This window comes from Pantherophis guttatus, chromosome 15, assembly GCF_059756535.1.
Source record: "Pantherophis guttatus breed Tessera chromosome 15, ASM5975653v1, whole genome shotgun sequence".
NCBI classification, from domain to species: domain Eukaryota; kingdom Metazoa; phylum Chordata; class Lepidosauria; order Squamata; family Colubridae; genus Pantherophis; species Pantherophis guttatus.
The window spans coordinates 11,946,506-11,960,083 of NC_142077.1; the positions used below are offsets into that span (position 1 = coordinate 11,946,506).

The window sequence follows — 13,578 nt, forward strand, 5'->3', positions numbered from 1 at the left end:
CCTTCCTCCCATCACTCAACCCTGTCCTGCTTCTCTATTGGTTGAAGGACTAGCAAGCTCTCGGCCTATCCGGAACTCCTGTTCAACAATATGGCCTTATTTTCCCCAGCAACCCCCTGTCTCCATGGCCTGGTGTGATTCTGCATCAGTAACTTTCCATTGCTCTTTTGCGTAAATCGGTTATATTTTGAAATGTGTCCATTAAGCTCTTGCTCAGAAAGCCCCCCCCCTTCTTTCTAGACTTTTCTGAATCACATTGTTCACTGTAAGAAGTTTTTCAAAAAATTCCTTAATATTCTAGTTCCTTATTTTCTTTATTTATTACGCAGAAGTGGAAGCTGTAATGAAACATTATTTTAGAAGCAATTCTTCATATCCCACAATATCAGGACCCCCATACCTGCCACGGCTGCAGACTTGGAGCCCCCAACCTCCCTTCGCCCTCCTTCCTTCCCCTCCTCCCTCTGGAGGAATAGGCAGCGTTCAAGGCCTGGACCAGAGTCTGAATGAGATTGTAGAAAAGGTAAAGATTTGTGATCTTTCTTCTGTTCCATTTCCATTGGGTCTCCATTGGGGCTTTCTGGGTGCATCTTCTGCGGCCTTTGACAGAAAAGACGTTCTTTGAAAGAGAACAGAGAAAATAATAATCTTGAAACTTTCTTTCCACAAAGAAATTGTATTCAAATTCCATTGGCCTTTCTTTTTCCAGATACTGAAAGAGCCAAATAGTATGGATGTATTTGTAAAGTCTGTGCTTTTCCAATGTTAATTCTCCCAAAGCTGTAATGATCCAGACTTTCCCTTCAATGGGTCCTGGCAGACGCATAAATGTTAAATGGAAAGGAAGAATTCTGTTCCTAATGGGAACCTTTTCTATGAAGTGAACAAAGACGTTGACTTGTCTCCACTTAGAGAGGGAATCCCTGAGGGCTGTTGTGTATCCAGTTGCTGAGAACACTTGTGATATAACCACACAAATTCCACTCCTGACAAGCATAGGAGTAAAAATCCTCATGAAATTCTCTCCCTTCTCTGTGTCTGAAGCAAAGAGGCCAATCAGGGTCCATCTGAAATGGAGGAGCAGCTGGACAATTGCTGGGTAGTGGAATCCTTCTTTGGGCTCCATCTGATGGAAAAAGGGGAATTTCCTTTTATCACTCAGAGCCTCTGAAACAAGGTTAGTACTGATCTGAAAAAGCAATGAAGAAAGCTGTGTTACATTGAGGGTCAGATAAAGTCCAAAATATTAGATTTTAATAAATTCAACTTGGTAAACATAAAATATGATTTTTTATTCTTATTCTTATTCTTGTTAACACTCTGTGCTTAATATTCTTTTTCTTGATATGGCATAATTGCTAATCAACAATGAACAAATTAAATAGATCATTGTTGATTAGCAATTATGCTATTTCAAGAAAAAGAATATTAAGCATAGAGTGTTAACAAGAATAAGAATAAGAATAAAAAAACACATTTCTGTATCATAACTTATTGCAATCAGACCCACATGTCTATGGAGATTCTCAGTCGTCCAGGTTCTTCAGCTCTGGATGAGAAGCAAAAGGTCTTCAAAGAAAAACCAGAAAGTCCAGTTGCCTCTTGAAAAAAGCACCTTTGGGACAATCAGATCCAGATGTGCAGGTGTCAAGTGAGCATTTTGTTCCAATAAAGGAATAATATCTTTAATTCTGACTGAACAGCAAATGTGTTGCTTTAACACAAGTTTCCCAATAGGTTGATTGTCTAATATGCAGTCCAAGACTCTGATCTCTCTCTTTCTTATGCAGTTGACATTCAATATTCCAGATTCTTGGTGAAGCAATATTTGTTTATTTATTTATCTACCACTTTGATCATTTTTGGCCTTTTCTCTAGTTACACAAGAGATAAGGAGACCGCAGCTCCTAATATAATTTGTCAGATGCATCATCCTAGAGAGCTTTATTTGAAATTCTGCATCTTCTAACCCAGAGAATTTGGGGACTCTGTCAGGTTCCAGAGGTTTAATTGTACACTAAGAAATTCAGCCCTGTGGAAAAGGAAGGAGACCCTCTGTGAGTTCTGTGGTTTCATGTATCTGGACAGAGGAAAAAGCATCTGGTCTTCAGCAGTTCTTAAAAGGAGGTAAATGCAACCTCAGGTGAACAGCAACACAGGACATATTACAACCTGTCATCATTTACATTACAGAAAGAGAGCCAAAATGGAGAAGCCAGGTGTGAAAGGCTAAGGACACCCTGACTGCTTCCATGGGTGTGAAGAGGCTGAGAGGAAGCCTGGTGCTGCTGATCAAGGGACCTGGGTTAATCGATAATCACAAGTGTGACAACCTCTTTAAAAGCCAAAGTTTCAGGAGTTTGCTGGTCTCCAGCATTGAGGTGTGTGTTAACACAATGCCAAAGGGCAAAGACTCCAGCAGTGATCTGAGAGAAGCCATTGTTGCTGCCTATCAATCTGGGAAGGGTTACAAGACCATTTCCAAACAATTTAACGTCCATCATTCTATAGCAAAGAAGATTGTTCAGAAGGGGAAAACATTCAAGGCAGCTGCCAATCTTCCCAGGAGGGACCATCCCAGCAAGTTCACCCAAGGTCAGACCATGCAATGCTCAGAGACATGGCAAAAAAAGACCAAGAGTTCCACCTGAGACTCTACAGGCCTCAGTGAGCCTGTTAAATGTTCCAGTTCCTGACAGCAGAATCAGAAAAAGACTGAAGAAGTTGGGTTTGTTTGGAAGGGTTGCCAGGAGGAAACTTCTCTCTAAAAAGAACATGGCAGCACGGCTGAGGTTTCCCAAATCGCATCTGAAAAGACCACAAGACTTCTGGAACATTCTCCTTTGGACAGACGAGACCAGAGTGGAGAAGTTTGGCCATAACGCACAGAGCCACGTTTGGTGGAAACCACACACAGCATATCAACACCATGACACACCAACCGCCAAGCACGGAGATGGAGGGGAGAGGATTTGGGCTTCTTTTGCAGCCACAGGACCTGGGCACCCTGCGATCATTGACTCGGCCATGGACTCCTCTGTCTACCAAAACATCCCAGAGTCCAATGTGAGGCCATCTGACTGACAGCTGAAGCTTGGTGGACTTTGGGTCATGCAAAAGGCTGATGACCCCAAGCCGACCAGCAAGTGGCTGAAAGAGGAAAGGATCCAGGCGTTGCAATGGCCCAGTCAATGCCAGACCCCAACCCAATTGAAATGAGGTGGTGGGGCCTCCAGAGAGCTGTGCAGAAACAAACCCCCACAAACCTCAATGAACTGTTGTAAAGAAGAGGGGGCCAAAATTCCTCCCTCAACATTGTGAGAGACTGATAAAGTCACACAGAAAAGGATTACTTCAAGTTGTTGTTGCTAAAGGTGATTCTACCAGCTATTGTATCATAAGGTGCATTTAGTTTTTCAAACATAACTTCTCCGTTTTGGCTTTCTTTTTGTGAAAGAAATGATCACATGGTGTAATATGTCCTATTTTGTTGTTCCTCTGAGGTTGTATTTACCTCCTTTTAAGAACTGCTAAAGAGCAGGTGGTTTTTATCCGATGTCCTGATACATAAAATCGTAAGAACTCAAAGAGGGCGAACTTTCCTTTTCACATGACTGTATTTCCTCTGATTTTAGAGAAAGGGGAAATTGTGGAAATTCCCAACTCAGCTCTGAATCAGCACCTGAAGTCCTTTTATCCACCCCCAAAATACTCCTCAGGTGCTGTGATTGGGCTTGTTCAGTAGAGGTAGATATTAAGCCCCAAACTTCAGTTCAATTGAAGGGCTTGGGGGTAACTTTGGCATTATATTCTCATCTAATAATTGGGGAGAAAGCTGGATAGCTATGATTTTCTTTTTCAGGTTCACCATTTAAACTTTAAATTCAATCCTGCCATTGCTTTAGGTGAGCTCCTTTGATGATGGCAGATCCAAGATTCGGTCTCAGAGAAAAGTGACACTGAGTAAAGAAAGGTGTTACTTGCTGTATTGGCTACATTTTTTTTAAAAATTTGATTTATATGCCGCCCTTTTCCAGAGACTCAGCTGTTCGCTGGGACAACTAAAGGTGGGAATCTCCCTGGTGTTCCTGGCACTCGCCCGCTTTCCATCCATCCATCCCTCACCTGCAAACACCAGTCCCGCTCCTGCCTCTCTGTCGGGCAACTCCCGGCAGCCCCAGACGCCCAAAGCCTGCGCCCACCCAGCTCCCTTTTCCACAGCACCCGGCTCTTTATCGAGGGGGGTGGCATGTGGGGCGGGGGAGAAGCAAGACACGTGGAGCGAGACGTGGCTTGCTCCTCTTTCCGTCTCTTCTCCCCTCCTCTCACCAGGGACCGGGGAGACACGAGATGTGCGTCTTACCTGCCTTGCAGCTCTGTTGCGTGTCTCTCTCTTGTCTGCAGGCAAACATTTTGTAGGGTAAAAAAAACCTTGCAAGTTCAATCAAACTTCTCGAACTCGCTGAGGTGACCGGTGGAAGGGAAGGGCTGTCTCCTGTGCTGGCCATGCCCACCCAATCACTAGGGCTTATTTTGGGGGAGGGCGTATATTTACGCCCACCCCAAAAATCAGGCTTGGCCTTATTTTCAGGACATGTCCTATTTTTGGGGAAACACGGTAGCAGTTGAAAAGCATGTGACAACACTAGTAGATAAATAGGTACCACTTTGGTGGGAAATGTGGCATGTTTGGTACAGATGTCAGGCCCCTAACAATGCTGGACTTGCTTGGATGTGACACCCAACTGTGAGGCACCATCGATGGTGAGAGAAGGCCCAGATGATGCCACAGGACACCTCTCGGCTTTCTGGTGTGGAGCTGGTTCACCCCCTGTGGTGAATCCTGGAGAAGCTCATGGGCACAAGCTGAATGGACTCGCACTCTTTGGCAGCGAAACAAATAGTATGTACTAACATTGTAGACTCGTGGCTAATTATACCTTTGCCATATGCTAAATAAGTAAATATTTTAGCACTTTAGCCATATACATGAGAATCCTTCCTTAGTCCTGGTAAGTCATTAATATCCAGACTGAAAAACAAGGGTTCAAATATTCATTCTTCTGTGTTACCCCTTGGTAAGTATCGATCCTTTTTCTCGTGGCTCCATTGAGCCCCAACCTCCCTCTCAAACAAGGGCTTGGATCAGGGCCAACAGGCTAGTTACACTTTGCGGGCAATCAATATCCTCCATCATATTGATCTGCTCTTTGTGTCAAATGCTGCACTAACATCTATAAAAGCTAGAAAACTGTGGTTTACCCGACTGACATATTGCGTAATTAGATACTTCAAAACTAATGTGTTGACAATATTAGATTATTAATTGACTGATTACTATACAACTTTATGAAACTCTTTACTCTACTTAAACCTTTTTTTAAAAAAAAAATCTTTTATTTATTTTTAAGCATAAAACATAAAACACATCTTTTTAGAGCAAGGGTTTGATCCGGTATAACATAAGTATGTTCCAAACCATACCGGTAAATTTGGACAATTTTTTTTTTTGAATTGAATAAATATATTAGGAAATTCATCTGGTGGGGGGGGGGGGAACCTAGGATCTCACTTAGAATTTTACAGGAAAAAAGGAGCGGGGGGAGGGGTTCGGACTCTCTGATTGGGAAATATATTATAAGGCAGCTAATTTAGTGTGGATAAGGGAATGGGTCATCTTAGAAAACAAAAGAATCCTAACTCTGGAAGGCCATGATTTGCAGAGAGGGTGGCACGCTTACCTATGGGATAAAGATAGGGGGGAAAAAAAACATAATTTCATAGGCACAAAATTAGGGACACACTAATACAAACTTGGACTGAGATTAGGCAATGGCAATATATGAAAGTCCCGAAGTGGCTGTCTATAATGGAGGCCTTGATACATCCCAGTATGCTGGGAATGGAGAAAATGTGTAGATATAAGGACATTCTGGATGGCGGAGGAAATCTCAAATCCAAGGATTCTTTGAGAGAACAAGGTATTCATATTGACTGGTGGCCATACTTACACCAGTAAGTGATTGGTGGTCTAGATATCAAAAAGATAAGGAGGAATTCGGTGCAGAAATAGGATCAAACGGATTTGATAAGGTTTTGATGGGAACGGAAAAAAAATGTTGGCCAAATTATACAATTATTTATTAGAATACGATAGGGTGGAGGAGGTGGTTAAAAATCAAATGACTGCATGGGCAAAGAACATTGGGCATAGTATAAATTTGAATGATTGGGAAACTATCTGGAATAAGAACTTTAAATAGACTAGAGCAGTAACGTATAAAGAGAATCAATATAAAATGCTATACAGGTGACATTTAGCCCCCGAAAGATTAGCCAAAATTTACCCAAATACAAATTCAAATTGTTGGAAGTGTGGCCACCGCCAGGGTACCTTCTTCCATATGTGGTGGACATGCTCCGAAGCGATGAAATACTGGAAAAAGATTCGGAAATGGATACAAGAAATAGTTGGAGAAGACATTGATTTGGCACTGGAAACATTTCTCCTGGGAATATTAAAAAGGGCCTACGGCAAAAAAAAAGGAGGTATCTAATAATACACATTACTACAGCTGCCAGACTGATATATGCACAATATTGGAAAGAAAAGGGATTACCACCAGAAGAGCATATAATTAGAAAAGTATTTGAATGCGCAGAGATGAGTAAACTAACTTATGAGATATGAAATGAGGATGAAAATTCGGATTACTATACGGTATGAGAAGGGTGGTATAAATGGATGGATGATAAAATAAAGGAAGGAGTAAGGGATGGTGTGATCACTAAAAGGAATAAGTAATTTAAGAGACACCATGTATATATCCTGTATATATGTACAAACACTGCTTAACCAATGCTAGTAGAATTGTAATATTATGTAACTTGATAAAATTAATTTTTTAAAAAAAAACCATAAGTATAAGTTCCATATTTCATCCATTAACATCTTAAAGAAAAAAAAGGAAAAAAAGAACAAATCTAAACCCAATTTTTATCATTCCGTCTAGCATCTTATTCTAGCATTTGACATTCTACTATGTAATCACCCTAAAACTCCAAATCTAAACAGGTCTTTATAATATTCACTTATCATTTTAACAATCAGTATTTCATATATTTTCCTTACCTCAAAGACCCAAATCAAATCAATGTTTCTTTTAAATCACATCTAATAACCAACATAAAATATTTTACTCCTCTCTTAAAAACATTTCAAAATAATTCACTTTAAAAAATTTTCCACATTTCCACCTATAATTTATTATACCCAAAATATTGCTGCACTAACATCTATAAAAGCTAGAAAACTGTGGTTTACCCGACTGACATATTGTGTAATTAGATACTTCAAAACTAATGTGTTGACAATATTAGATTATTAATTGATTGATTATTATACAACTTTATGAAACTCTTTACTTAAACCTTTTTGTTCTTCTGCAAGGAATTTACTTTTGTTCCACCCAATCTCAAATTTACTCAAGAGGAACAAGCAATATATTTCAGCCACAATATTAGTCTAACTGGCTTGTAATTGCTAGATTCCTTTTTATTCCATTTTTAAATATATATAGAGAGAGATGCTACTATTGCCAGCTTGAATACAACTGCATATGGCAGGTGTTATATCTATGTAAAAATCAACATGCCAATAGTTTATCCACAAATAGGATATATTTTGAATAGCTGAATAGCCATGAAAAAATCCTCTTCAATGACTTTATTGCTTTTCAGGCCTTGTATGAGAAATTTGAACAAGAACATAAGAGAAAAAAACATAACTGATATGTTTGCTAATATGGAGAAAAGCAACTCTTGACTTCCATGATTGCATCTGTTGCTCCCCCTCCACTCACTTTACCAGAGAGAAAAAAACACACACAAACCTGTGGGACTTTGTAGGTGCCTCCTAATGTTGACATCTGGATGGAGATGTCCCTGTTAGCTGCATCAAAAAGAGCCAGAAGGTTGTCCTTCCTTCCACAGCTGTAATTGGGGACATTGGCTTCTCCAGTGGAGAGCATGTCCAGCAAGGCATCTGAAGTGCATAAAGAGTTCAAATAGTTGTCATGGAGGTTGTAGCCCAGTGTGAGGTTGTGCAGGAGCTGGGAGTTCTTGTTGACCCCTTGAATGGTTAAAATGAATGGTAGGGTGTATATAAAAGGGAAAGAAGCCACACTGTAGAAAAATGTTCAAGTTATTATCAACAGTAACAAGTAACTTTTTAAAAGAATTTATTCCTTTTTGCTTCCACAAGCCTATTGAGTCTTAAGCCAATATTGACCCAAAACCAATAATCGGTTATAGAAACATGGGAATGGGCTGGGCAGAGGCAACTACAACTGTTTCAGTCCCTCCTTTACACAAAATGAATTCAAGTGATGAATTCAGGAGTGAACGGGGAGAGGAAAATAATCTGCATTGCCTTCAGGTTTTTATAACCCCATCTTTGGATTTGAGTCTTTTCTACAAAATAAAAAAGGAGGCAAATTATAGAATTCAAAATCATTCAGGAAATTAGACAAGTCCTGCAATATAAAAGTAAGTGAAATAAGACAAAAAAGGAGAGTGTTAGAATGCAAATGGAGGGGATGCAACTCCATCACCCTGAATGACTTACGCATGAGAAGGTATAGAAGGAGGACTGTCAAAAGGCAACATTATAGGCGATATTAGTGTTTCAGTTTTGACTATACCAATGAGATGGTCTCCTGGCCTGTAAAAGCTCCATGGTTGTTTTCCATCCTGGTGCTCCAAACTCAGAGGGCATTTCATTCTCAGCTTCCCAGAGACTGACTGGGACACAAACAGCATCAGAAGAAGCAGCAGGAGGTCCATAATTCATGGAGCTTTATTAATCCTCTTCCTGTTTCTAACACCCACAGCAGGAACAGTTGGGAGAATTCAAAGCATTCTCAGAAGATGGAAATGCCAGCGACTTTCCTGACATAAACAGAGAAACACTCAGCTTCACCTGGAAAGGAGAAAAAGGTACAATCAAGAGCACAGATCCTGCCTGTCCCAAAACTTGTTCCCACAGAGCTTGACAAATTTATCCTTTTCTGATATTGAAGCATATGGCTTCAATCTGCTCTCTCTATCACAGGTATGGAGATCTCCAAGGCCCAGATAATCATTATTAATTACAGGGAGAAGCAACTTCTCCTCTTGGGATCCTGAGCTTCTTCTGGGCTCCAGGTGCAGAGGAGAGGATGGAGAAAAAGTTGTTTGTGAAAAGCCACAACTACACTCCTGAGGTCAATTCCTGTAGTGGTTGTGGTTCTTCCTGTAAGGACGTGTCAGGAAAGTGATGGTGGAGGAAGATAGTCCAATAACAAGGGAATTGACCTCTGCTGTCCTTCAACCGGTCTCTTGTCTCCAGAGTCTGCTGGAGAAGGTCACCCAGAAGTATGGAGTTTGGTGCCACTCTAGATTGGTGACCCTTAACTCTTGTGCTGCCTTTCTTCTAAGGCTGAGGAAGCAATCAGTCCCCTTGGATTCTGCCTAAGGTGAAGAGTGGGGCCTGTTTGGGCTTTTCTTTCATGTCAGAACTTCATAAATTGGAGCTGATTTTAAAAAGGGGGACCCCTCTGACTTTCCAATCTCTGAGGCTGTGGGGTGAAGCCCCCTTCCCTAAAAAGCCTCCGAGTGCTTTGAAGCTGCTCTTGGGGCACCTGAGTCCCTGGTTCATTGGGATCCATCATTGACAGATTGTGTCTCTTCTCTGGATGAGGAAGACGGAGACGTCCCCCTTTGCCCAGAAGGGAGAACTGGGGAGGGGGCTGATCTGAAGGGAGAGGAGGGTCCCCAACCCAGGTTCTCCTCTCAGGGCCTGGCTAGGAGGTCCTGGGGGGCTCTGGGGGGAAGGCCAGGCGGAGGCCTGGGAAGGGGCTCCTCTCCTCTTGGAGGGTCTCTGCCGGGTCTCCCTGGAGCCTGGAGGGGCCCAGAGGGGAGGGAGCCAGAGAGAGACGGGGGCCCAGGAGAGGCCCAGGGGAGGGGGGCAGGGGCGGCTGGGGCCGCTTTCCTCTCAGGGAGGCCGGGGGGACCTTTCCCCACACTGGGCGGAGGAGAGTCTGGGCTGAAGAGGAGCCTCGCAGGAGGAAGAGCCTCTCTGGCTTCTCTCCCATGGTCTCCATCCAGGCTCCCACCTTCCTCCCCCCCGGATCCAGAGGCTTCAGGGCCCCCAAAGAGCTTCCTGGGCTGATCAGCCAGCAGGTCCCCCCTGAGGAGAGAAGCCAGGATGGAGGCTCTGAGGGGGGAAGGGAGGCCTGGCCCTTCCTCTCCCCTCGGCTCCCCCGGCTCTGCCTCGGCCTCTGCCCATCCACGGAACCAGAAGGAAGAAGGTGGAGGCTTTAGATCCTCTGCTGATGGAGGAGGAAAAGAAAAAGTTTATATATATATATATATATATGTGTTAAAAAAGAGGGAAAAATCCTTCATTCCCTGGTTGCCCCCCAGTGTCCCATATCCCCCTCCTGCCCCTGTGAAATCAGGAAAAAGGGGATGGGGGGGTTGGGCCTCCCCCCTTGGGGGCCCTTCAGTGGAGGTCATCTGTCCGAGTGTCCAGTGCAGGGCCTCCCAGGGCAGGTGGCTCAACCTCAACAAAGGCCTCTGGACTTCAACTCCCAGAATCCCCTGTCCAGCACTCGGGGTCCTCTTTCCACGCTTTAGCTGTCCCTCACACTGCCTGTAGGGGGCAGCCTACAGTCCGGCCTTTCATTCCCAGCTGGCCCCCACAGGCAGCGAGCAGGACAGCTAAAGAGGCCAAAGACCCCGCAGCGTCCTCCATTTTGTGGCCTCTTTTTTCCTGAGGTGATTCTCCCTCCCTCCATTTTGAGGGGAGAAAAAAGCTGAGGGGAGATTTTCTCTCCTCTCCAGCCAGGAGTCGGGAAGGTTCCCCAAAAGGGGGGAGGGGGTTGGGGGGAGGGGAGATGGCAGCTCCTCCCGGTTCTTTCGGGTGAGCCCCAGAGGATCCCATGGCCAAAGGGGCCCCCAGAGGATCCCATGGCCAAAGGGGCCCCCAGAGGTCATCCAGCCGTACCCTGGCCCAAGCAGGAGCCCCTCCGCCCTCCTGGAGGTTTCCCTCTGGGGCCTCCAAGCTGCCTGCGGGCCCTGGCTGTATTTCAGAGGCCGAGGCCTTTCACGAGGAGAGTCTCTGCTCACCATGGAAGCCCTCAGAGGAGAGAAAGTTTAGGCCTGGATGGCCTTGAACTAGGCCACCTCCCTCCCTCCCGACCTCAGCTTAGTTAGTGCAGAAGATCCTCTCCTCCCATAAGGCCATAAGGCTCCCCAGCTTCCTTCTCCCAAGAGGGGCTCCCCACTCAGCCGGGCAGAGTCCTGTCTGGCATCCCTGCAAGAGCTCCTTTGCCTGGCCTGTGCATGGGAAAGGGTGGCAGGGGAACATGGGACATGGGCTTCCGCATTCCCAGGTCTCTGAAGATGGAAGTTGGATTTTGCAGATCAGCTTTTTCATCTGCAACACGAGGGTCCTGAGCTCCCCTTCCCTCCCTCCCCTCCACACATGGGGTGAGAGGCAGCCTTGATTTCTCCATCTTTTTTCACTTGTTTTTTTCCTAACGTCTCTCTCTCTCTCTCTCTCTGATTTTTTTTTAACTCTGCAAAGTTCTAAAAACTAGTTTTTCACTAAAGTTGGTTTTGTTGTTAGAAACTGGCCGCACTATTGCATCAGCCCTTTTGTGCAATGCCCTTGAGCATTAGTTTTCAAAATAAAATATATTTTGGTTCCAACTCAGCTGGTAGCGATTTCAGATCTGTGACATGCTCTGGTATTAACTGGCCCCTGGGATTTTCTCTTTAATCACTATGCAAACAAATCTCAGATTTATTTGTTTCTTCAATCACAGGTGCCGTGTATTCCCTCCGGGACCACTTTCAAGTATGGAGCTCACAAACCTCTCAATTCTAGATGACCAATTTAATTCCATCTCTGCCCCTATTATTATGAATCACATGGGGATTATTTCCCTTTCATTTCCCTCCAGAGAATTTCCCAACAATCTCTAACTGCATGAACTAGTTGAATTATCCAGGGATTTCTCCTGAGAGGGAGAATTATGGTAAAAGTTTCAGCTCTGCTCTTTGGCCGAATCCTCCAGGGGAGACTTTGGGCAGAGAAATATGGAGTTTAGGGACAGGCAGAGTCTGTGCTCTTGAATGTATGTCTCTCTCCTTTCCAGGTGAAGCTAAGTGTTTCTCTGTGTTGAGAAAAAGCAATGGGATGTTCCACCTTGTGAGAGTCCTTTGAATTCTTCTACTTCTTCTTTAGAAACAGGAAAGGGATTCATTGATTCACGCCATGAATTATGGACCTCCTGCTTCTGCCTCTGATGCTGCTTTTGTCCCATCCAGTCTCTGGGAAGCTGAGAATGAAATGCCCGCTAAGTTTGGAGCACCAGGATGGAAAACCACCACAGACCTTTTACAGACCAGGAGACCATCTAATCAGTATAGTCACCAGTGGAAAGGAAAGATTGCATGCAAAGTTGCTTTTCAATGTGGCTCCTTCTCTTCAGTTTGTTTTCCATGATTCGTAAGTCATTCAGGGTGATGGAGTTGCACTTCCTCCATTCTAACACTCTCCTTTTCTGTTTTTTATTTTTCACTTATTCCTATATTGGGGAATATGTCCAATTTCCTGAATGATTTTGATTTCCATGGTTTCTCTCTTTGGTCTGATTTTGTGAAAGAGACTCAAAAAGGGGTCTGAAAAAAAGATGAAAGGCCTGCAGATTATTTTCTTCCTTCAGTTCAATCCTTAATTTATCACTTGAATAATGAATTTTATTTAAAGTGGTGGTGGAATCAGTTGTAGTTGCTGTACCTCAGCCCATTTCCATATTTGTGTAAGTGATCATTGCTTTTGGATCAATGTTGGTTTAAGGCTCAGTAGGCTTGTGGAGGATTATATATAGAATATATAACAAAAGTATTTGTTGTGGCTGTTGAATATAATAACTTTTTTTTCAATAGGACTTCTTCTGAATTTTATTTTTGCTTACTATTCGCTTTCAACATTCAACTGGTCAACAAGAATTCCCATCTCTTGCACAATCTCACACTTGGCTACAACATCCATGACAACTTTGTGAGCACTTTCCACACTTCAGATGCCTTGCTGGACATGCTCTCCACTGGAGAAGCCAATGTCCCCAACTATGCCTGTGGAAGGAAGGAGAACCTCCTGGCTCTTCTTGATGGAGCTAGTAGGGCCACCTCCATCCAGATGTCAACAGTAGGAGGCACCTACAAAGTCCCGCAGGTTTGTGTGTGTGTTTTTCCTTCTGGTAAAGTGAGGGGTGGGTGGTGGTGGGTGAGCAATAGACGCAATCATGTCTTCTCCATGGAATCAAAGAGCTGCTTTTCTCCAGATTAGGAAAAACGTCAATATTTTACCCCATTATGTTCATGTTGAGATTAATCATAAAAGGCCTGAAATGCACGCAATACATTCTCTGGAGAAGATACTCTAACAACTATTTGACTGATCAAAAAATATCCCTGGTTGTTGGGGCCTCTATTGGCATCTTCATTTTCACACATAAATGTTGCCTG

At 43.6% G+C, this 13,578-nt stretch overlaps 1 protein-coding gene across 2 annotated transcripts; it reads right to left on the reverse strand.

Moving 5' to 3' along the window:
• Positions 1-300: 300 nt before the first annotated feature.
• LOC148111898 (vomeronasal type-2 receptor 26-like) lies at positions 301-9,806 on the reverse strand. 2 transcript variants are annotated; one of them, XM_087879161.1, is made up of 4 exons: positions 8,627-9,806; positions 7,893-8,131; positions 6,395-6,529; positions 301-1,189 (listed from the first exon to the last, which is right to left on the reverse strand). In XM_087879161.1, exons 1-4 carry the CDS (start codon positions 8,628-8,630, stop codon positions 386-388), a joined length of 1,182 nt encoding a protein of 393 aa, XP_087735287.1. In that variant the 5' UTR covers positions 8,631-9,806; the 3' UTR covers positions 301-385. The 2 variants fall into 2 exon arrangements, with proteins under 2 accessions (XP_087735287.1, XP_087735288.1); XM_087879162.1 differs by lacking the exon at positions 6,395-6,529.
• Positions 9,807-13,578: the final 3,772 nt, after the last annotated feature.